Source organism: Somniosus microcephalus, chromosome 15 (genome assembly GCF_052327205.1).
Source record: "Somniosus microcephalus isolate GS21.2 chromosome 15, FLI_Smic_1.0, whole genome shotgun sequence".
NCBI classification, from domain to species: domain Eukaryota; kingdom Metazoa; phylum Chordata; class Chondrichthyes; order Squaliformes; family Somniosidae; genus Somniosus; species Somniosus microcephalus.
Window position 1 is genome coordinate 121181675 of NC_141001.1, and position 24864 is coordinate 121206538.

The 24864-nt window shown below is 47.5% G+C and overlaps 1 protein-coding gene across 1 annotated transcript in view; it reads right to left on the minus strand.

The window, feature by feature from the left end:
* The window catches only part of usp47 (ubiquitin specific peptidase 47), a 199777-nt gene that overhangs the window by 64328 nt on the left and 110585 nt on the right, over positions 1-24864 (minus strand). Inside the window, exons 7-14 of the mRNA XM_086007543.1 lie at positions 22336-22481; positions 22126-22205; positions 18004-18153; positions 14884-14979; positions 14650-14802; positions 10445-10612; positions 4084-4215; positions 1133-1209 (exon numbers count right to left, since the gene is read on the minus strand). Coding sequence (XP_085863669.1) covers positions 1133-1209; positions 4084-4215; positions 10445-10612; positions 14650-14802; positions 14884-14979; positions 18004-18153; positions 22126-22205; positions 22336-22481 — 1002 coding nt within the window. The remainder of the gene's footprint in view (positions 1-1132; positions 1210-4083; positions 4216-10444; positions 10613-14649; positions 14803-14883; positions 14980-18003; positions 18154-22125; positions 22206-22335; positions 22482-24864) is intronic.

Consider the following 24864-nt stretch of genomic DNA (forward strand, 5'->3'; position numbering starts at 1 on the left):
GATAAAGAAGAATTTCTGCCTAAGAAAACACAGACCTCACTGTTTGATGAATGATACAATAACACAGCCGAATAGGAGAGTGCAAAGCAAGGCTCCAGCTTGATTAACACAAGCAAAAACATCTAGTTCTATTTAAATATACTCAAAAGTCTATGAACAGAAACACCGAGGCAGTCAATTTACAGGCAAAAGTGTGAGGTCATGCACTTTGGACCGAAGAAAGATTGATCAGAGTATTTTCTAAATGGCGAGAAGCTCGGAACTGTGGAGGAGCCGAGAGAATTCAGGGTCCAAGTACAGAAATCACTAAACGCTAGTGGACAGGTACAAAAAATAAATGAAAAAGGTTAATGGAATGTCGGCCTTTATCTCAAGGGGGGCTGGAATACACAGGTTATGTTCCAGCTGTACAAAGCTCTGGTCAGACCCCATCGGGAGTGACTGGGTTCAGTTCTGGGCCCCGCACCTCAGGAAGGATACACTGGCCTCGGAGGGGGAGCAGCGCAGATTCACCAGAATGACACCGGGGCTAAAAGGGTTAAATTATGAGGACAGGTTGCACAGACTGGGCCTGTATTCCCTCGATTATAGAAGATTAAGGGCTGATTTAATTGAGGTGTTCCTAAGATGATTAAAGGATTTGATAGGGTAGGGAAACTATTTCCTCTGGTGGGGGGAGTCCAGAACAAGGGGGCAAAACCTTAAAATTAGAGTCAGGCTTTTCAGGGGTGATGTCGGGAAGCACTTCTTCACACAAAGGGTGGTGGAAATCTGGAACTCTCGCCCCCAAAAAGCTGTTGAGGCTGGGGGTCAATTGGAAATTTAAAAACTGAGATTGATAGATTTTTGTTAGGCAAGGGTATTGTGGGTTACTGAACCAAGGCAGGCAGATGGCGTTAAGATACAGATCAGCCACGATCTAATTGAATGGCGGAACAGGCTCAAGGGGCTGAATGGCCTCCCCCTGTTCCTACTGCCCCTAGGGTTACAGAAACAAAATTTCCTTACGGCACTTGAAAACTGAACTCAAGGCAAATAGTTAATTGCTGCAGAATCGGCTACAGTCAATATTTATACCCAACAGTCCCAAAGGTCCTCAGTGAATAATGTTTAGTTTCTGCCATATAATCACCTCGCAAAGGCGCTGGAGTAATAGCCTCTGGTCACCGAAGAGCCACCGTACGTTTTCCTAATATCATCTGGAGTAATCTGAAAGGAACAGTTTTATACTTCCATTAAAAAGCAGGAATTTTTATAGTTGTAAAAAAAACTTTGGCCGCAAATAGTTAAATAATTGATCGTTAAATAGTTAAGTCAATCGTTACATAGTTCATAGTTAAATCCAGAAACTCTTGCATGCCTGGCTACAGTGGAAGTAAAACCATATTTCAACAGCTACAATTCCACCAGACAACCCGCTGACACTATTTCTCCAGGAGAAAGGCCCCGTCTGGTTCCTGAAGTACTCACAAATCTTGAGCAGTATTTTTTTCCCCCCCACTGTCGATCACTTCTTCCTGTATAGATTTTCTGTGTACAAATTAATTCTAAGCACCAGGAATACAGGAACAATTAAACTGTTTTCTTATTTCTCCTTATATATCTTATCCTGGGTCAGTCGTGGCTCAGTGGGTTGCACTCTCACCTCTGAGTCAGAAGGTTGTGGGTTCAAGTCCAACTCCAGAGACTTGAGCACATAATCCAGGCTGACACTACAGTGTGGTACTGAGGGAGTGCTGCACTGTTGGAGGTGCCATCTTTTGGGTGAGACGTTAAGCCGAGGCCCCATCTGCCCTCTCAGGTGGATGTAAGAGATCCCGTGGCACTATTTTGAAGAAGAGCAGGGGAGTTATCCCCAGTGTCCTGGGGCCAGTATTTATCCCTCAACCAGCATCACTAACACAGATCTGGTCATTATCACATTGCTGTTGGTGGGAGCTTGCTGGGACAAATTAGCTGCCGCATTTCCTACATTACAAGAGACTACACTGCAAAAAGTACTTCATTGGCTGTAAAGCGCTTTGGGAAATCCTGAGGTTGTGAAAGGTGCTGGAGAAATGAACATCTTTCTTTCTTTAAACTAACGTGCTTACAGTTTTTTTAATATATATCCAGTGTTACATTTTAGAATTTATAAATTATTTACTCAAGTTACTCCTTTTCATTGTAGTTTGCTTCTGCTCACTGCTCGTGCTCTTCACTGTCACTTGCTCCTCTCACCACCAGCTCCAATGTCTCTCAGCCCTATCTGATTGGCTTACTGATCATACCTCTTCTGGCTCAGCTAAATGTTTGTTAGCTCCAGCTGTCACAGCAAGTGTCAAGGAATGCTGCAGAGAGGTGGGCTGTCCCCCCCCCCACCCCCCACCCCGCAAAAGCAGTCTCGTCTCTTAACATAGGGAGCAGACCAATTTTCCATGGATGTTGGGGAGAGCCGACTCTCGGGCAGATCAGTGAAAGATGGTAATCGGAAAGCCAAAATCACACCAGACTGGATTCTAATAAATTCAGTTTTTCCCCCTCTTGTTATCATAGAATCATACATCATCTGCCGGGCACTGGGAGCTGGAGCTCGGGCTGCAGTGGGGTGCTACCATTCATATTAGCACCTTGGAGCCTGGTTCCTACTCCGGATTGCTATGTAGTGACCCCTAGCTAGATGGGAGGATGGCCGGTGAGTATGGGATTGTGCCTGCGTATAATTTCCCCACATTCTCCAAAGGGATAGAGATAGGCTAAGTGAGTGGGCAAAAATCTGGCAGATGGAGTTTAATGTGGGAAAATGCGAGGTTATCCACTTTGGTAGGAAAAATAAAAAAGCAAATTATTATTTAAATGGGGAGAGATTACAAAATGCTGAGGTACAGAGGGATCTGGGGGTCCTTGTACATGAATCACAAAAAGTTAGCATGCAGATACAACAAGTAATTAGGAAGGCAAATGGAGTGTTGGCCTTAATTGCAAAGGGAATGGAGTATAAAAGTAGGGAAGTCCTGCTACAACTGTACAGGCCGTTGGCGAGACCACACCTGGAGTACTGCGTACAGTTTTGCTCTCCTTATTTAAGGAAGGATATACTTGCATTGGAGGCAGTTCAGAGAAGGTTCACAAGGTTGATTCCGGAGATGAAGGGGTTGTCTTATGAAAGGTTGAGCAGGTTGGGCCTATACTCATTGGAGTTTAGAAGAATGAGAGGAGATCTTATTGAAACAGAAGATTCTGAAGGGGCTCGACAGGGTAGATGCAGAGAGGGTGTTTCCCCTCGTGGGGGAATCTAGAACGAGGGGGCATAATTTCAGAATAAGGGGGCACCCTTTTAAATTGGAGATGAGGAGGAATTTCTTCTCTCAGAGGGTCGTGAATCTTTGGAACTCTCTTCCCCAGAGAGCTGTGGAGGCGGAGTCATTGAATATATTTAAGGCGGAGATAGACAGATTATTGAACAATAAGGGAGTCGAGGGTTATGGGGAGCGGGCAGGGAAGTGGAGTTGAGGCCAAGATCAGATCAGCCATGATCTTATTGAATGGCGGCGCAGGCTCGAGGGGCCGAATGGCCGACACCTGCTCCTACGTCTTATGTTCTTATTCTGTTGATGCTACGTCTGGGCTCAGTTGTGTAGAATGGCCACTTGAACAAGCCACTAATGCGCAACGCGAGCAATGTTACCTCTTAGTTTGGTTTCTGTGCGCGGGCCCTTTGGTGGGCTGCGGGGCCCAGTTAAATGTTCGCGCATGCGGGGTTTTTTCTCATAAAAGTCGGTGCAAGGCCTGCGCGGGACCCCCGGAGCACTGTGCGGCTTAACGGGAACATTGAACATGAGCCTCCAGCTTAAGGTGAAGCCCGAAGAACATGTTGGGGTGGGGGGGGGGGGGGGGGGGGGGGAGGGTAGACAACCAACCTCCCCCCAAGCTTTTCATTGAACAGAAAACTGTTACATATTTTCATTGGGGGAAAGGGTTCAGCCATTAGACTGCAAATAAACAACAAAAAAATCCTAAACCACGTTTAGGAAGAATGTTCCATTTATAAATCAAGATGGAATAATGCATAAACCACACCGTCAGACAGTTAGACTTACGTACCCTGCTGACGTGCTGATCATTGAAACTGTACCACTGTCCATCACTGAACGACTTAATACAGGCATAGTAATGTCCACCAGCAGCACTCCCTGAATGGACCATAACAGAGAAGAGCTCGTAAATCCAGGAACCCTGAAAATAGAACACAACAGTGAACGGACGAATGGGGAGGGGAAGAATAACCCAAAATAATCAACAACTTGCAGTCACATCATGTCTTTAACGTAGCAAAACGTCCCAAGTCGCTGCACAGGAGTGGAATCGGACAGAATTCGACACCGAGCCACATAAGGAGATTTTAGGGCAGGTGACCAAAAGCTTGTTCAAAGAGGCAGGTTTTAAGGAGCGTCTTAAAGGAGAGAGAGAGAGGCGGAGCGGTTTAGGGAGGCAGGCAGGTGTAGGTACTCCCACAGTGCTGCTAGGGAGGGAGTTGGGCTGCGAAATCACAAATGAAACTCAATGTGGAAAAGCGCAATATGAGCAGAGGACAGTGGTAAATAAGGCAAAGGGGATCTTGGCTTGTACAGCGCATGGCATACAACACCAATCACTAGGTGAGATACTGAGCCTAGACAGGGCATAAGTTCATCCTCATCTAGAGTGGGCGGTTCTGGCCACCATATGACCGTGTGGGCACTAGGGTAGTGGAAAAGGTGCAGTGAAGGGCTACCCATCCGATACCTGACTCGGACACCTGAGCCACAAGGACAGGTTTGTTTATACAGCTTGCATTTATGTAGCGCCTTCCACAGAATCATAGAATGATACAGGAGGAGGCCATTTGGCCCATCGTGCCCGTGCCGGCTCTTTGAAAGAGCTTTTCCAATTAGTCCCACTCCCCCCTGCTCTTTCCCCACAGGCTCCCTTTCAAGTATTTATCCAATGCCCATTTGAAAGTTCATATTGAATCGGCTTCCACCGCCCTTTCAGGCAGCGCATTCCAGATCATAACTCAATGCGTAAAAAAATCTCACGTCACTTCTGGCTCTTTTCCAATTATCTTCAATCTGTGTCCTCTGGTTACTGACCCTCCTGCCACTGGAAACAGTTTCTCCTTATTTACTCTATCAAAACCGTTTAATGTAGAAAAAAAATCCCAACGCGTTTCACAAACGCGCAATCAAAAAAATGGATGCATGAACAGATCGGTGAGGTAGGAGCACAAGGAAATTTTAGCGACTCGTCTGTGAACCAGTGGTTCTCAAACTTTTTCCTTTCAGATGCACCTCTGCTGCTAATACTACATCCCAGGGTCATCTGCTGATATTAACATGCTCCCTGGAATTCCGAGAGTAGCAGGAGCGATTATCAAACAAAATTTGACACCGAGCCACATAAGGAGAAATTAGGGCAGCTGACCAAAAGCTTGGTCAAAGAGGTAGGTTTTAAGGAGCATCTTAAAGGAGGAGAGAGGCAGAGAGGTTTAGGGAGGCAGACCGGTTCAGGTACTCCCAGTGCTGCTAGGGAGGGAGTTGGGCTGCAAAGTGACAAATGAAACTCAATGACTCACCTCCTGACTCCCCAAAGCCTTTCCACCATCTACAAGGCACAAGTCAGGAGTGTGATGGAATACTCTCCACTTGCCTGGATGAGTGCAGCTCCAACAACACTCAAGAAGCTCGACACCATTCAGGATAAAGCAGCCCGCTTGATTGGCACCTCATCCACCACCTTAAACATTCACTCCCTCCACCACCGGCACACCGTGGCTGCAGTGTGTACCACCTACAAGATGCACTGCAGCAACTCGCCAAGGCTTCTTCGGCAGCACCTCCCAAACCCACGACCTCTTCCACCTAGAAGGACAAGGGCAGCAGGCGCATGGGAACACCACCACCACCAAGTTCCCCTCCAAATCACACACCATCCTGACTTGGAAATATATCGGCCGTTCCTTCATCGTCGCTGGGTCAAAATCCTGGAACTCTCTCCTTAACAGCACTGTGGGAGTACCTTCACCACACGGACTGCAGCGGTTCAAGGCGGCGTCTCACCACCACCTTCTCAAGGGCAACTAGGGATGGGCAATAAATGCAGGCCTTGCCAGCGACACCCACATCCCAGGAATTAATTTTTTTTTAAATGTGGAAAAGCGCAAAGTGAGCAGAGGACAGTGGTAAATAAGGCAAAGAGGATCTTGGCTTTTACAGCGCATGGAATAGAACACCAATCACTAGGTGAGATACTGAGCCTAGACAGGGCATAAGTTCATCCTCATCTAGAGTGGGCGGTTCTGGCCACCATATGACCGTGTGGGCACCAGTGTAGTGGAAAAGGTGCAGTGAAGGGCTACCCATCTGATACCTGGCTCGGACACCTGAGCCACAAGGACAGGTTTGTTTATACAGCTTGCATTTATGTAGCGCCTTCCACAGAATCATAGAATGATACAGGAGGTGGCCATTCGGCCCATCGTGCCTGTGCCGGCTCTTTGAAAGAGCTTTTCCAATTAGTCCCACTCCCCCCTGCTCTGTAAATTTCTCCCAGTCAAGTATTTATCCAATCCCCCTTTGAAAGTTCCTTATGAATCTGCTTCCACCGCCCTTTCAGGCAGCGCATTCCAGATCATAACTCACTGTGTAAAAAAAATTCTCATCTCCCCCTCTGGTTCTTTTGCCAATTACCTTCACTCTGTGTCCTCTGATTATCGACCCTCCTGCCACTGGAAACAGTTTCTCCTTATTTACTCCATCAAAAGCATTTAATACAGAAAAAAAACCCCAACGCGTTTCACAAACGTGTAATCAAAAAAATGGATGCGTGTAAAGATCGGTGAGGTAGGAGCACAAGGAAATTTTAGCGACTCATCTGTGAACCAGTGGTTCTCAAACTTTTTCCTTTCAGATGCACCTCTGCTGCTAATACTACATCCCAGGGTCATCTGCTGATATTAACATGCTCCCTGGAATTCTGAGAGTAGCAGCTACTCAAAGGGAAACATAGAAACATAGAAGATAGGAGGAGTAGGCCATTCGGCCCCTCGAGCCTGCTCCGCCATTCAATGAGATCGTGGCTGATCATCCAAATTCAGTACCCTGTTCCTGCCTTCTCCCCATATCCCTTTAGCCTTAAGAAATATATCTAACTCTTTCTTGAATATATTGAATGAATTGGCCTCAACTGCCTTCTGTGGCAGAGAATTCCACAGGTTCACCACTCTCTGGGTGAAGAAATTCCTCCTCATTTCAGTCCTAAATGGCCTACCCCTTATCCTTAGACTATGACCCCTGGTTCTGGACTCCCCGACCATCAGAAACATCCTTCCTGCATCTAGTCTGTCCAGGTCTGATAGAATTTTATAGGTTTCGATGAGATCCCCTCTCAATCTTCTAAATTCCACTGAGTATAAGCCCAATCGACACAATCTCTCCTCATACGTCATTCCTGCCATCCCAGGTATCAGTCTGGTGAATCTTCGCTGCACTCCTTCCATGGCAAGAACGTTCTTCCTCAGGTAAGGCGACCAAAACTGCACACAATACTCAAGGTGCGGTCTCACCAAAGCCCTGTACAACTGTAGCAAGACATCCTTGTTCCTGTACTCGAACCCTCTTGCTACGAAGGCCAACATAACATAGTGCTATCAGTGCTGGAGACACTGCTTTTAACAAAGTAACAGAAACAATGCGCCAGTAAATGAACAAATACAGAAACAAAAAGAATACAAGAGAGATTTCTTGGAACACTGTGCATGGTATACTTGGCCCCACACAACAGCGCAAGGATTTTAGTGGACCTCATTTTGAAAATCGATGCCAAGTATTTACAAACTTCCCCTGGCTGGGAGTCTTGAACTCATGGGCATAGTCTCAGGATAAGGGGTCGGCCATTTAGGACTGAGATGAGAAGGAATTTCTTCACTCAGAGGGTTGTGAATCTTTGGAATTCTCTACCCAGGAGGGCTGTGGATGCTGAGTCGTTGAGTATATTCAAGGCTGAGATCGATAGATTTTTAGACTCTAGGGGAATCAAGGAATATAGGGATCGGCCGGGAAAGTGGAGTTGAGGTCGAAGATCAGCCGTGGTCTTATTGAATGGCGGAGCAGACTCAAAGGGCTGTATGGGCCTACTCCTGCTCCTAATTCTTATGATCTTAAATAGAGGAATAGAATATAAAAACAAAGAGATCAGCTAGAACTTACTGGTTAGGCCTCAGCTGGAGTATTGTGGACAATTCTGGGCACCGCACTTGAGGAAAGATGTAAAGGCCTTAGAAAGAGTGCAGAGGAGGTTTCCCAGGATGTTACCAGTGATGAGGGACTTCAGTTATGAGGAGAGGTTGGAAAAGTTCAGACTGTTCTCCTGGGAACAGAGAAGGTTAAGAGGTGACCTAATAGACGTTTTAAGATGATGAGAAGTTTTGATAGAGTAAATAGGGAAACACTATTCCCCCCGGCGAGTGGGTCAATAACCAGAGGGCATAGATTCAAAATCATTGGCAAAAGATCGAGGGGAGGTGAGGAGAAATGTTTTCACAGAGTCGTGGGGATCGGGAACGCTCGACCTGAACAGGTGGTGGAAGCTGATTCCAGCAATAATTTTAAGAGGGAGTTGGACGGGTTCTGGGGGATGAGGAACTCACAGGGTTACAGACAAAGAGCGAGAGCGTGGGACTGAGCACGACGGCTCTGTCAAAGAGCCAGCACAGGCAACGACGGGCCAAATGGCCTCCTGTGCTGTAAGTTTCTATGATTCTACTGTGTTTAGCTGCCAAAAACTGCAACAAAGAGACAAAATACCAAATATGTAAAGACCGCTATAATGAAGCTTGGAGCATTCGAATCATGAACGCACTATTGCATTGTGGCTCAGTGGGCAGCACTCTCTCTCACCCGAGTTAGAAGGTCGTGCGTTCAAGTCCCACTCCAGAAACTTGAGCACAAAATCTAGGCTGAGGCTCCCAGTGCAGTAGAGGGAGTGCCGCACTGTCGGAGGGGTGGTGCTGAGGGAGTGCTGCACTGTCGGATGGCAGTGCTGAGGGAGGGCCGCACTGTCGGAGAGACAGTGCTGAGGGAGAGCTGCACTGTCGGAGGGGCAGTACTGAGGGAGGGCCGCACTGTCGGAGGGGTGGTGCTGAGGGAGTGCTGCACTGTCGGATGGCAGTACTGAGGGAGGGCCGCACTGTCGGAGAGACAGTGCTGAGGGAGAGCTGCACTGTCGGAGGGGCAGTACTGAGGGAGGGCCGCACTGTCGGAGGGGTGGTGCTGAGGGAGTGCTGCACTGTCGGATGGCAGTACTGAGGGAGCGCTGCACTGTCGGAGGGGCAGTACTGAGGGAGCGCTGCACTGTCGGAGGGGCAGTACTGAGGGAGCGATGCACTGTCGGAGGGGCAGTACTGAGGGAGCGCTGCACTGTCGGAGGGGCAGTACTGAGGGAGCGATGCACTGTCGGAGGGGCAGTACTGAGGGAGCGCCGCACTGTCGGAGGGGCAGTACTGAGGGAGGGCCGTACTGTCGGAGGGGTGGTGCTGAGGGAGCGCCGCACTGTCGGAGGGGCGGTACTGAGGGAGGGCCGCACTGTTGGAGAGACAGTGCTGAGGGAGAGCTGCACTGTCGGAGGGGCAGTACTGAGAGAGCGCCGCACTGTCGGAGGGGCAGTACTGAGGGAGCGATGCACTGTCGGAGGGGCAGTACCGAGGGAGCGCCACACTGTCGGAGGTGCCGTCTTTCAGATGAGGCGTTAAACCGAGGCCCTATCTGCCCTCTCAGGTGGATGTAAAAGATCCCACGGCACTATTTGGAAGAGGAGCAGGGGGGAGTTCTCCTTGTGTTCTAGCCAGTATTTATCCCTCAAGAAACATCAGTAAAACCGATGATCTGGTCATTATCTCACTGCTGTTTGTGGGAGTTTGCTGTGCGCAAATTGGCTGCCGCGTTTTCTACATTAAAACAGTGACCACAAGTCATTGGCAGGAAAGGGCTTTGGGACGTCCAGAGGTGATGAAAGGCGCTGTATAAATTCAAGTCTTTATTTTATACATTTACAATTCAGGTGCAAGACTCTGGGGGGAGCACTTTCGAAGCAAAGTCACTCTGGAAATCTGTACAGCGCACACCATGAGGAGTAAGAAGTTTAATCAGACAGGCGCAGCAAGTTGCACTTCGCACAGCAGGGGAGAAAAATAACCAACACAGACTTCACAGGTCGGATGGCCCGTTTCTGTGCTGGAACTGTCCGGGATCCTGCTGGACTAAACGTGGAGCAGGAATGTTTAGTTAAAACAAAAGTAGAGGGGAGCAGAAAAAGGCTTTTGATCACTTTACACCCGTTAATCTACTCGCTCATTAAACTTTAGAAAGGACAGGAATTTCACTCCTGCTGAAATAAATCCGAGAGCAATGTCGCTGTTCATACCCTGTACCTTTTCGTTCCCTGCCTTTGAGGTTTTTTCAGCCGCGCTGTTATTCTCCAGGCAGATCCCTTCATCCACAACATCATCGTTTGAGAAGTCATTGCTCATCTGGTCACTGTGACAACTCCCTTCATTCTCAGCACCACTGTCCGTGCAGCTCTCAGTCTGAGGAGATTTCTGTGAAAGCAAAATGACTTGGGGGTAAAATGTTGGCCTCTCGCATCGCCCTCCACTCTCTTCCAACGTTCCCTGTAAGCTGCACTTTGTTCTGCGCGGCCTGTTTCTGCACATGCACGGTACTTACAATGTAAAAGCCGGTGAGTGGCGAGATTACCGCGCAGCCACGCACCTTAGTGGGAACATTGCTCCCATAGCCCCACCACTGCCGACCATGCCTTCAGCTGCCTTAGGTTATGCGGTATAGAAATCCCTCCTTCGTCCCCTCCGTGCCCCCACCTCTCTCCTCCTTTAAAACTCTCCTTAAAAGCCCACCTTTTGGTCACCCCTCTAATATCTCCTCCTTCGGCTCTGCATTCATTTTTAAATGGTTGCCCTTCCGTGAAGCGCCTTGGGAAGTTCCTCTACATTCAAGCTGCTATATCAATTCAAGTTGTTGTTCACGCAGGAAATAGAAACATAGAAACTAGGAGCAGGAGTAGGCCATTCGGCCCCTCGAGCCTGCTCCGCCATTCAATGCGATCATGGCTGCTCATCCAAATTCAGTACCCTGTCCCTGCTTTCTCCCCATATCCCTTGATCCCTTTAGCCTTAAGAAATATATCCAACTCCTTCTTGAATATATTTAAAGAATTGGCCTCCACTGCCTTCTGTGGTAGAGAATTCCACAGGTTCACCACTCTCTGGGTGAAGAAATTCCTCATCTCTGTCCAAAAGGCTTACCCCTTATCCTTAGACTGTGACCCCTGGTTCTGGACTCCCCCGCCATCGGGAACATCCTTCCTGCATCTAGTCCGTCTAGTCCTGTTAGAATTTTATAAGACCGATTTGGGTGGATCGTGCACCTTCACAATGTATTTTTGTACGCTCACCGCATGGCCGCGTTATCCAAAGTTCCCCCTTTTTGGGGGAAGTTTTGGCCCCTTTAAGGGGCTGCGTGGCCCATTCACCGTTTTGCACGCAAAATTCATAATTGGAAAAGCCGGTCCCGGGTTGCGTGGGACCCGCAGAGAGCTGCGCGGTCACGCAGCTTAGCGGGAACGTTGGCATTATCCCAAGAAAGGCGTGAGGTAGTGTGCTGGCGAAGGTGCTGGACCAGCAACCCAGCAGTCAGGAGTTGGGTGGCAAGTTGTGAGATTGAATTCAATAAATCTGGTCATTTGTGGGCTGGCACCAGGAGAAGAACGACCATGAAAGCTGCCAGATTGTCATTAAAAACCCAACTGGTTCACTGATGCCCCGGCACTCCCACCCCGGTGTGTGCTACACATGGCTCCAGTCCCGCACTATGTGGCTCATAGAATCATACAGTGCAGAAGGAGGCCATTCGGCCCATCGTGCCTGTGCCAGCTCTTTGAAAGAGCTCTCCCATTAGTCCCACTCTCCCCCCTGCTCGTTCCCCATTGCCCTGCACAGTCTTTCCCCTCTGAGTATTTCTCCAATTCCCCTTTGAAAGTTACGGCTGAGTCTGCCTCCTCCGCCCTGTCAGGCACGATGTTTGTGACTCTGATGCCAGCCATTCGATTCTCAGGGTAACTAGGGCAGGGTAACAAATGTGGCCTTGGCAGGCGTCGCCCACATCCTGAAGGGAAGGGTGGGGAAGTTTGTTTGGCACACTAAACCAGACCACAGTGATTAGTCTGTTGATGGTCGCAAAATGTCGGTTTGCAAAATGTGGCGTGTTTTTGAAGGAAATAGCAGAGAGCGCAACTCAGCAGTGAGGTGCCTGAACACTGCATCAACGATCTAGTTTGCTAGGCTTTTGCTGACTGAAATTTGTGGGGATCAGTTTGGCTATTGCCGTCTGCTTTCTGAAGACCGCTGGCTCGTGTCTGTGCTATCTGGATCCAACTCCATCTTTTTCCCCCCCCCAGTTACCTCTCTCACTGATTGTAATGCGGTAGAATTAAACTGGGTCCTCAGTCAATATTTTTTTTTTTTTTTTTAAAACCACGCCAGCAGTTAGTCTATGCGACTGGCTGACAATTTAATAGAGGCAGCAACAAATGCTGCTGAACTTAAAGCTGCTACATTCTTGACAGATATTTACAGTCTAGCTAATCTGCTGTGGTATTGTTGTGATGGCAGGAATAAAAGCATTGCCACCATCTACAAGGCACAAGTCAGGAGTGTGATGGAATATTCTCCACTTGCCTGGATGAGTGCAGCTCCAACAACACTCAAGAAGCTCGACACCATCCAGGGCAAAGCAGCCCGCTTGATTGGCACCCCATCCACCACCTTAAACATTTACTCCCTCCACCACCGGCGTACCGTGGCTGCAGTGTGTGCCATCTACAAGATGCACTGCAGCAACTCGCCAAGGCTTCTTCGGCAGCACCTCCCAAACCCGTGACCTCTACCACCTAGAAGGACAAGGGCAGCAGGCACATGGGAACACCACCACCTCCAAGTTCCCCTCCAAGTCACACACCATCCTGACTTGGAAATATATCGGCTGTTCCTTCATCGTCGCTGGGTCAAAATCCTGGAACTCCCTCCCTAACAACACTGTGGGAGCACCCTCACCACACGGACTGCAGCGGTTCAAGAAGGCGGCTCACCACCACCTTCTCAAGGGCAACTAGGGATGGTCAATAAATGCTGGCCTTGCCAGCGACACCCACACCCCAGGAACTAATTTTTAAAGAAACAGCAAATGCTGGAAACACTCGGCATCGGTGGAGAGAAATAGAGTTAACGTTTCAGGTCAGAACAATTCTGACAAAGGGTTATCGACCCGAGTGTTTCCAGTATTAATAATTTCCGATTTCCAGTATCTGCAGTAATTTTGCTTTTGTTGTGATGCAGGTCCTTTTAAGTCCGTTGCTTGGGTAATCTCTACAGGGAAGTGTAAACCTCAGGTGGATCAGAACATCGAATGTGTCCCGAAGTAAACCAGAGTTCAATTGATGTAGGGTGAGGGAAGTTTGCAAATTACCAGGCGCCGTGAGTTTCGAGCTTCACATCAGAAAAAAAGTTACTTTTTTTGTACATACTGTACATCTCAGAGTATACAGCACAGAAACATGCCGTTCGATCACAAACGAGCTCCAACCTAATCCCACTGTCCAGCGCTTGGTCCATAGCCCTGCAGGTTACGGCACTTCAAGTGCGTATCCAAGTACTTTTTAAATGTGATGAGGGTTTCTGCCTCTCCCACCCTTTCAGGCAGTGAGTTCCAGACCCCCACCACCCTCTGAGTGAAAATAATTCTCAACTCCCCTCTAAACCTTCTACCAATTACTTTAAATCTATGCCCCCTGGTTACTGACCTCTCTGCTTGGGGAAATAGGTCCTTCCTATCCACTCTAATCCAGGCCCCTTGTAATTTTATACACCTCAATTAAATCTCCCCTCAGCCTCCTCTGTTCCAAAGAAAACAAACCCAGCCTCTCCAATCTTTCCTCATAGCTAAAATTCTCCAGTCCTGGCAACATCATCATAAATCTCCTCTGTACCCTCATACACATCCTTCCTGTAATGTGGTGACCAGAACTGTACACAGTACTCTAGCTGAGGCCTAACTAGTGTTTTATACAGTTCAAGCATAACCCCCCCCTGCTCTTGTATTCTATGCCACAGCTAATAAAGGCAAGTATCCCATATGGCTCCTTAACCACCTTATCCACCTGGCCTGCTACCTTCAGGGATCTGTGGACATGCACTCCAAGGTTCCTCTGTTCCTCTACACTACTCCGTGTCCTACCATTTATTGTGTACTCCCTTGCCTTGTTTGCCCTCCCCAATGCATTACCCCACACATCTCCGGATTGAATTCCATTTGCCACTTTTCTGCCCACCTGACCAGTCCATTGATATCTTCCTGCAGTTTACAGCTTTCTTACTCACCATCAACCACACGGCCAATTTTTGTATCATCTTTCTTTCTTTAGTACCTTCACTTTTATGTTTTTGTTCCATCCTCCTTATAGCTTCTGCAATTGGCATCCGAGCCACGTCACTGGGAAGGATCAGAGCTTTGAAACTGTTCTACTGCGTCTAATAAGTGGGCCTTCAAAAAATATCACACGTACCTCCTCTTCCACATCGATGAAAGGACTCATGTCGAGCTCAGCTGGAAATGTCATCCGGTCATTCAGCTTAATCCTGTGCATCGTGGTGTAGTCAAAGTCAAAGCGCTTCAGCTGCAGAGTCAGTAAGTACGGGAAGTGCAGGAACTTCAGCCCCTGCAGAAAGAGATCACAAGCCAAATGTTGTACCTATTGTTTAAAACACGCTGGCCAGTTTTAATCACTCAAACTACTTACCTTGCGTGCATCACATTTTTTCTTGCAGCGTTCACAGAAATATTGGTTGGGGCCGTCCAGGGTTTCCGGCTGGACAAATGCTTGCAACGCTTCTTCCTAGTGCGACAGAACAAGCAAAATAAATAAATACAACACTATAGGCCCTTGCTAGTGGCAAAATTCTTACACATACTTCAAATCACACATTATTTTACCAATGAACTGAGGTTAAAAGATGAAGGGAATAGATCGTATTTGAGTAGCCAGCTTGTTTAAACTTAGTAACTTGGAGGAGGACCAGGGAGCCAAGGGATATGGGGATAGTGCGGGAAGGTGGAGTTGAGGGTGAAGATCAGCCATGATCTTATTGAATGGCTCGAGGGGCCGAATGGCCCACTCCTGCTCCTGTTTCTTATGTTCTTGTGGGTCCTAATTTTAAGTTGTACAAGGCCATATCTAGGTTAGATGTCAGGAGGTGGTTCTTTTGCCAGGGAATAGTGGACCTCTGGAACAGGCTGCCATTTTGTGTGGTGGACGCCGGTTCGCTGAACTCCTTCAAGCGAGACCTGGACCCGTTTCTGGTTGGGGTGGAGATCACCTCTTACAAGAGGAAGGTACTGCAGGGAATTCAGAGCCCAAGTGATCTCCGGGACTAGTTTCAATCACTGAAGGAAGTCAGAGGAATTTCCCAGATTTCTTTTCCTTAATTGGCCTGGATCTATATCTGGTTTGTCACCTCTCCCGGGTGACCACATGGTCTCGGGTGGGGTGGGGAGTGAATATATTGTGATGCACAAGGCATTGCAGTTGTGTGAGACAGACTGGATGGACCAGAGGGTCTTTTCCTGTCCATCATTGTTCATATAGATCAACCCATGGTATTATCGGGCCTGAACAGAGCTCCTGTGGTTCTCTTCAAGTTTGATTCTTGGCGGGACACCTAGCAGAATACCTCTCAGCTTTGGGTTATATGATCTATTGATTACTAAGCGTCAACGCAACGTAATTGCTGCCATTCGTTCGACTAAGAGGTCGTGGGTTCTAGCCCCACTGCAGGACTTGAGCCCGTAATCTAAGCTGGCACTCCAGTGCAGTACTATAGGAATGCTGCATTGTCTGACGTGCCATTTTGTGGATACATTAAACCAAGGATATGCCGGCCTGCTCAAGTGGACGCAAAAATCCCAGAGCATTATTTGAATCCGAGCAGGAGAGTTCGCCTGATATCCAGCTAACATTTATCCCTCAACCAACATCACCAAGACAGATTATCTGATCATTTATCTCACTGCTGTTTGCGGCATCTTGCTGTGTGCATGTAGCCAACACGTTTGCCCATGTAACAATAGTGAGTACATTTACTAACAAAAGTAATTTATTGGCTGGGACGTCCTGAGGACATGAACAGCATTATATAAATGCAAGCCTTTCCTTTATTATAGATTGTCAGCTCAGTGGGTAGCACTCTTGCTTCTGAGTCAGGCACTCTTGCTTCTGAGTCAGCAGGTCGTGGGTTCAAGTCCCACTCCAGAGACTTGGGCACAAAAATCTAGGCTGACACTCCCAGTGCAGTGCTGAAGGAGTGTCGCACTCAGAGGTGCCGTCTTTCGGATGAGACGTTAAGTCAAGACCCCGTCTGCCCTCTCAAGTGGACGCTAAAGATCCCACGGCACTATTTCGAAGAAGAGCAGGGGAGTTATCCCTGGTGTCCTGGGCCAATAATTATTCCTCAATCAATTATCACTAAAACGGATTATTTGGTCGTTATCACACTGCTGTTTGTGGGAGCTTGCTGTGCGCAGATTGGCTGCCGCGTTTCTTACATTACAACAGTAACTACACTTCAAAAAGTACTTCATTGGCTGTAAAGTGCTTCGGGAGGTCCAGAAGTCGTGAAAGGCGCTATAGAAATGCAAGTCTTTCTTTTTGCCTGCTAGAAGCCTACTTACGGTTAGTATCGTTGTAATATTGAAACTATACTGCGAACAGTGTGATGCTGAACTCTATTTTTCCTCATTTCATTTTGCATGATTTCTATTTTTTAATTTTGTATGCATGTCATAGTCCACGTTCTACAATTTTCATCTGCACTGTCTATTTTTGGCAAACTTTTTGTGCTTACCAAGAGCTGGAAAATGGTAAAATTTTATTTTTTAGGCATGTAGTATCAGCACGAAACACTTGCAGATAAAGTCACCCTTTGGAAACTCTACATTTTGGTTTTGACACCCACTACCCCACTTCCCAAACCCCAACTGACAAAAGCAGCTGCATTACGGAATCTCATTTGTCCATCCTTGTTACGTGGCCTTATTATTGAGTGACACTTCATACAATCATAGAATAGAACGGCACAGGAGGCGGCCATCCGGCCCATCGAGTCTGCGCCGGCTCTTTCGAAGAGCAATCCAGTTAGTCCCACTCCCCCGCTCTCTCCCCAGATCCCTGCAATTTTTTCTCCTTCAAGTATTTATCCAATTCCCTTTTGAAGGCTACTATTGAATCTGTATCCATCACCCTATCAGGCAGCGCATTCCAAAACCTAACCACTCGCTGTGTAACAAAGTTTTTCCTCGTGTCGCCTCTGGTGCTTTTGCCAATCACCTTAAATCTGGGCCCTCTGGTTATTGACCCTTCAGCCACTGGAAACAGTTTCTCTTTATTTACTCTGTCTAAACCCTTCATAATTTTGAACACCTCTATCAAATCTCCTCTTAGCCTTCTCTGCTTTCGATTTGCCGGCACCTAAATAACTGGAAATCTCGGTTAACCGGCAAAATTCAGGAGTAGGTTCAGGTAACTTATTACTTGCCTTCCTCGATCTGTTGCTGTGCAAGGGTGTGGCTGCAGCTGTTGCTAAGCTACAGAGACGCTTGGAACTTGTGGCCATTGTTCTGAGCCACAGGGTTTGTTACTTTATACGGAGCTCTCAGCTCTGTATCTTTTACTATAGCTTTCGGTTATCCGGAATTTTTGATGAACTGGCACGTCGGTCCCGGATAAAAAAAAAGTTTCCTGTAATTCCTTTTCTAGTGTTACAAGAATTTAGCTTATTTTTTAGAATCACCATGATCAATAAGATGGGGGGAAAAAAAGTTTGAGAGATCATTCGCTTGCGGGAAACAGAAGTGAAACACCCACCACACTGTTAAATGCCAGGTTGGAACCATATGGTCTGATAACCAGTGGGATGTCAAGGTACGTATCGATTCTCCAGCTCTCGTAGCCACACTCCAGACACCTGACGAAGTCCTTCAGTTTTCCTTGGTACAGCTGGTTAATGAGGTCAGCCTGAAACAGTAAGTAAAAGTAAAAGGAACTTAAGATTCCTTGGAATAAACACTCGAAGCACAGCTGCAATTTAGTGAGATGCAGCTACGGTTTCACACATTCTATAACTGGACTTCAATTCTACGACAGCAAACTGCAGTGTGAGGTGTGTGATCGACACCTCTCCCCTCGGGCCTGACAACTTCAATTAAATAGAGCCCAGAAGCCAGCGAGACTGGCTTCACTGAATGTTTATTTAAAAGTTAGGTCTTTCCAGAAGGATAGCTTTTTCATTTAAAAAAAAACTTAATTCCTCCTCAGGTGCCAGCCATGGCTCAATCAATCAAATCAAATCAAATCAACTTTTATTGTCATTGTTAGTGCACAAGTGCAGTACAACGAAATGTAGGCTTGCGGCTCCCGAGAGTGTACATTTGGATTAAGACATTTAAACATTCAACATACATTTGGCTTGTAGTATATTAACATAAATATGACCATAATAAAGTGCATTGGCAGATGTGCAGGCTTTAGAGTTTATTTGTGGAGTTCAGTAGGATGACAGCCCTGGGAAAGAAGCTGTTCCTAAATCTGGTCGTACGGGTGCGAATGCATCTGTAGCATCTCCCAGATGGCAGGAGGGCGAACAGACTGTGGCTGGGGTGGGTAGGGTCTTTGATGATGGACCGTGACCTCCGTAGACAGCGTTTCTGGTATATGTGCTTTATGGTCGGTAGCCGGGTGCCGGTAATGCGTTGGGCAGTTTTGACTACCCGCTGCAGGGCTTTCCGGTCATAGTAGCTACAGCTGCCATACCATACTGTGATACAGTTTGTCAGGATGCTCTCTATAGTGCAGCGGTAAAAGTTAGAGAGGATCAGGGGTGACAGATTACATCTCTTCAGCCTCCTTAAGAAATATAGGCGCTGCTGGGCCTTCTTCACCAGAGAGGTGATGTTGAGGGACCAGGAGAGGTCTTCCGTGATGTGGACTCCGAGGAACTTAAAGCTGTCCACCCTTTCCACCACAGCCCCATTGATGTGGATGGGGGTGTGACTTCCGCCTTTGGACTTCCTGAAGTCCACAATGATTTCTTTTGTTTTCTTGGTGTTAAGGGCCAGGTTGTTATCGGCGCATCACTTCACGAGATGCTGGACCTCCTCCCTGTAGGCTGACTCATCGTTGTTGGTGATCTGGCCTACTACCGTGGTGTCATCCGCAAACTTGATGATGGTGTTGGAACCATGAACAGCCACACAGTCGTGGGTGAAGCGGGAGTAGAGGAGGGGGCTCAGCACACATCCTTGTGGGGCCCCCGTGTTCAGAGTCCGGGGGGGGAAGGTGTGGTTACCTAGTTTGACAGACTGGGGTCTGTTTGTTAGGAAGTCCAGGGTCCAGTTGCAGAGGCTCAGTGGTAGTAGATGAAAAAAAAACAGGCTCTTAAAAATACAAAACTTAAAAAGGAGGAACCTTAAAAAAAAAACAAAGAAATAAAATCAAACGGGTCTACAAAGCAGCAACCCATTAAGATATTTTTGCCAAAATTCAGCTTCCTCGTAAACTGGTGTCTCACCTCGGAGACAAAGTCGTGGGTTCAAGTCCCACTCCAGAGACTTGAGCCCGTAATCTAGGCTGACACTCCCAGTGCAGTATTGAGGGAGTGCCGCACGGTCGGTGGGGCAGTACTGAGAGAGTGCTGCACTGTCGGAGGTGCCATCTTTTGGGTAAGATGTTAAACTGAGACCCCGTCTGCCCTCTCAGGTGGATGTAAAAGATCCCATGACACTATTTCGAAGAGGAGATGGGGAGTTCTCCTGGTGTCCTGGCCAGTATTAATCCCTCAATGAGCATCACTAAGAGAGATTGTGGGCAATGTCCCCTTTAAGCTGCGCAGCCACGCAGCTCTCTGGATCTCCCGCGCAGCCAGCTTGCCGGCTTTTCAATGGGGAAAAACGCGCAAGCAAAAAGAAATTAACGGGAACATTGAGTGTGGAATCGTGGCCTTTGACCTTGACCGCCATATTTCCTACATTATAACATTTCAAAAATACTTAATTAGCTGTGAAGTGATTTGAGATGTCCTGAGGTTGTGAAAGGCGCTAACTAAATGCAAGTTCTTTCTTTATTAGACTGTTATAAATCATGCATACCTTTCCTTCATTTCTGGTTTTGAAAAATGCATAACCCAAAAAGTGTTTGTTAAAAGACAGTGTTACAAATAAAGCAAAATCACACTTTCAAAGCTAAATTAAAGATTAGTTTAACGCATTATATACAGTTTATCTCCAACGTGATACTGCAATTTATAATACTGTAGCAGTGCAGCAGCGTAAAAATTCATAGCATGGAATAAACGGGTTGTTTTCTGAGTGGCAGGCAGTGACTAGTGGGGTACCGCAAGAATCGGTCCTAGGACCCCAGCTGTTCACAATATATATTAATGATCTGGACGAGGGAATTGGATGTAATATCTCCAAATTTGCAAGACGACACAAAGCTGGGTGGGAGGGTAAGCTGTGAGGAGGATGTCGTGAAATTCCAGTACGATTTGGACAGGTTGGGTGATTGGGCAGAAACATGGCAAATGCACTATAATGTGGATAAATGTGAGGTTATCCACTTTGGTGGCAAAAACAGGAAGGCAGATTATTTGAATGGCAATAGATTGGGAGAAGGGGAAGCGCAAAGAGACCTGGGTGTTATTGTACACCAGTCGCTGAAGGTAAGCATGCAGGTGCAGCAGGCGGTTAAGAAGGCAAATGGTATGTTGGCCTTCGTAGCAAGAGGGTTCGAGTACAGGATCAAGGATGTCTTGCTACAGGGCCTTGGTGAGACTGCACCTTGAGTATTGTGTGCAGCTTTGGTCACCTTACCTGAGGAAGGACGTTCTTGCCATGGAGGGAGTGCAGCGAAGATTCACCAGGCTGATACCTGGGATGGCAGGAATGATGTATGAGGAGAGATTGGGCTTATACTCACTGGAGTTTAGAAGATTGAGAGGGGATCTCATCGAAACTTATAAAATTCTGTCAGGGCTGGACAGACTAGATGCAGGAAGGATGTTTCTGATGGCCAGGGAGTCCAGAACCAGGGGTCATAGTCTAAGGATAAGGGGTAAGCCATTTAGGACTGAAATGAGGAGGAATTTCTTCACCCAGAGAGTGGTGAACCTGTGGAATTCTCTACCACAGAGGGCGGTGGAGGCCAGTTCATTAAATATATTCAAGAAAGTGTTGGATATATTTCTTAAGGCTAAAGGGATCAAGGGATATGGGGAGAAGGCAGGGACAGGGTACTGAATTTGGATGATCAGCCATGATCTCATTGAATGGCAGAGCAGGCTCGAAGGGCCGAATGGCCTACTCCTGCTCCTATCTTCTATGTTTCTATGTATCACAGCTTTTAAATTGCAATTACACTAAATACTGCTCTGAATTTGACCTGTCACAACAACAACTTGCATTTCTATAGCACTTTTAACGTAGTAAAACATCCCAGGGCGCTTCACAGGAGCGTTATCAGACAGAATTTGACACCGAGCCACATAAGGAGATATTAGGGCAGATGACCAAAAGCTTAGGTTAAAGAATGAGGTTTTGCATAGCATTTTGAAGCAGGAGAGGGGTAGAGAGACGGAGAAGTTTAGGGAGGGATTTCCAGAGCTTAGGGCCTTGGCAGCTGAAGGCACTTCCACCCATGGTGGAGCGATTAAAAATCGGGGATGCTCAAGACGTCAGAATTGGAGGAGCGCAGAGATCCTGGGGGGTTGTAGGGCTAGAGGAGATTAGAGAGAGAAGGAGGGGCGAGGTCATGGAGGCATTTTAAAATCGAGGCATTGCTTAACCAGGAGGCAATGTAGATCAGCGAGCACAGGGGCGATGGGTCACAGTAGAAACAATAGTGGAAGATAAAAAAATATTGAATCATTCTCATCCCATCCAAGCAAGGCCAAACCGATCAGTTGATGTACAATTATAATGAATATGGAGTTACCTGCTCAGTTTGTTTCCATTTTTGTTCCAGTGCATCAAACATGACCCTGCACAACTCCTGAACATCATGTTGCTGCCAGGCTAGCGAGAGGAACACAGTATTAATTTGGCCTTCATAAATCGCATTAAAAGCATAACAATTAAAAAACGTTGGGAATATATTCCCCATACAGCTCACACTTGAGTAAATTAGCCCTAAAATCCGGCTAACCTTCACTGCTATCCCAGCCAAAGCTTCGGGTCACGTCGGTTGTTTCCACCGCTCTTTTCTTACTAGTTTGCAACAAGACAAACAATCTTTGGAGTTGGTAGGGAATGCTGGTCACGGGATCTTCCTCGCACTCTTCAAACTCCCAGCTGCAAATGTATTCACAGGAGCCACAGGGATTATTGGTTATATACTGGAAGACGGCTCCACGCATAGTCGAAAATTCTCATCAGCATTTAAAAATCATTAGGCCAGAAGATTCGCGACTCAGGAGTTCATCCTCTTGTGAGGGACCAGCCAAGGAGCTCCCCAATACAGCTAGCAGAAGGGTTACTGATAAAAGATATAATCCCGGGTCGTAACACGTGGCTGAGAGGTTTTTTTAATTCATTCACGGGGTGTGGGCATCGCTGGCAAGGCCAGCATTTATTGCCCATCCCTAATTGCCCCTTGAGGAGGTGGTGGTGAACCACCTTATACAACCGAGTGGTCTGCTAGGCCATTTCAGAGGGCAGTTAAAGGTCAACCACATTGATGTGGGTCTGGAGTCACGTATCGACCAGACCGGGTAAGGACGGCAGATTTCCTTCCCTAAAGGACATTAGTGAACCAGATGGGTTTTTACCACAATCCGATAGTTTCATGGTTACCATTACTGATACTAGCTTTTTCATTCCAGATTGAATTAATTAACTGAATTTAAATTCCCCAGCTGCGGTGGTGGGATTTGAACTTGTGTACCTGGATCATTAGTCCGGATTACTAGCCCAGCAACATAACCACCATGCTACCGTACCCCCATTAATTGCTGATTTAAGTATAATTCTGATATTCATCAAGCCGTGTTTATTGGTTAGCATCAATAAATTTGTTGAGACAAAATAAATAAAAGTGCTGTTTTACGAGATAATGTGGTCTGATGTGGTCGACTCTGGGTCCGAACTAGGATTACAGCTAAGAGCTGGTGTCTCAGTATACAATATTATAAATTAAACCATTACATACCTTCAACAGGTAGCAGAACACAAGTGGGAAGTGAAATGTTTCTATCCTCAAACAGTTTTCCTCCTTTCCCCCTCTCCCAGACAATTTGCTCCACATTGATAAATGCTCAGTCTAAAGCAGGGGTATCCAGGCTGTGGGACATCTCTGGCCCCGAGCCCTGGCAATCTGGCCCATCAAAACCCAAACAACTCAGCTGTTGCTCAGTGGGTAGCACCCTCGCCTGAGGTTGTGGGTTCAAGTCCCACTCCAGAGACTTCACGAGCACAAAAATCTCAGCTGACACTCCCAGTGCAGTCCCGAGGGAGTGCCGCACTGTTGGAGGAGCAGTCCCGAGGGAGTGCCGCACTGTTGGAGGAGCAGTCCCGAGGGAGTGCCTCACTGTTGGAGGAGCAGTCCCGAGGGAGTGCCGCACTGTTGGAGGAGCAGTCCAGAGGGAGTGCCGCACTGTTGGAGGAGCAGTCCCGAGGGAGTGCCGCACTGTTGGAGGAGCAGTCCCGAGGGAGTGCCGCACTGTTGGAGGAGCAGTCCCGAGGGAGTGCCGCACTGTTGGAGGAGCAGTCCCGAGGGAGTGCCGCACTGTTGGAGGAGCAGTCCCGAGGGAGTGCCGCACTGTTGGAGGAGCAGTCCCGAGGGAGTGCCGCACTGTTGGAGGAGCAGTCCCGAGGGAGTGCCGCACTGTCGGAGGTGCCGTCTTTCAGATGAGACGTTAAACTGAGGCCCCGTCTGCTCTCTCAGGTGGACACATAACATCCTGGCCAATATTTATCCCTCAATCAACATCACTAAAACAGATTATCTGGCCATTTTCACATTGCTGTTTGTGGGATCTTGCTGTGCGCAAATTGGCTGCCGTGTTTCTTATATTACAACAGTGACTGCACTTCAAAAAGTGCTTCATTGGTTGTAAAGCGCTTTGGGACAGCCGATGCTCGTGAAAGGCGCTGTAGAAATGCAAGTCTCTCTCTCGTGTGTGAATTTTATGGGCCTGGGGTTTGGGAGGGATGTTCTTAGTTCTGTGGCCTCTTTGGTGGACAATTCCTCAATCAGATCACCGCGATCTGTGGGCATCCACAGCTTTGGATACGCACAAGTTAATGGGAGTATTAATTTAATATGTGGCCCCTGACGTTCCATGGCATGTACCCAAGGAGCCCATGATGACAAACGCATGCGCACTCCTGTTCCAGATAAAGTCCAAATGCAAATACTGATCACAACAACTTGCATTCATACCGCACCTTTAACGTAGTAAAACAAGCATTAACAAAATTTGACACCGAGTCACATAAGGAGAAAGAGGTCGGTTTTAAGGAGCGTCTTAAAAGGAGAGAGAGGCGGAGGGGTTTAGGGAGGGAATTCCAGAGCTTAGGGCCCAGGCGGCTGAAGGCATGGCGCCAATGGTGGAGCGATTAAAGACAGGGGTGCGCAAGAGGCCAGAGCTGGAGGAGCGCAGAGATCTCGGAGGGTTGTGGGGCTGGGAGGAGGTTACAGAGAGGAGGCCAGGAAGGGATTTGAAAACAAGGATTC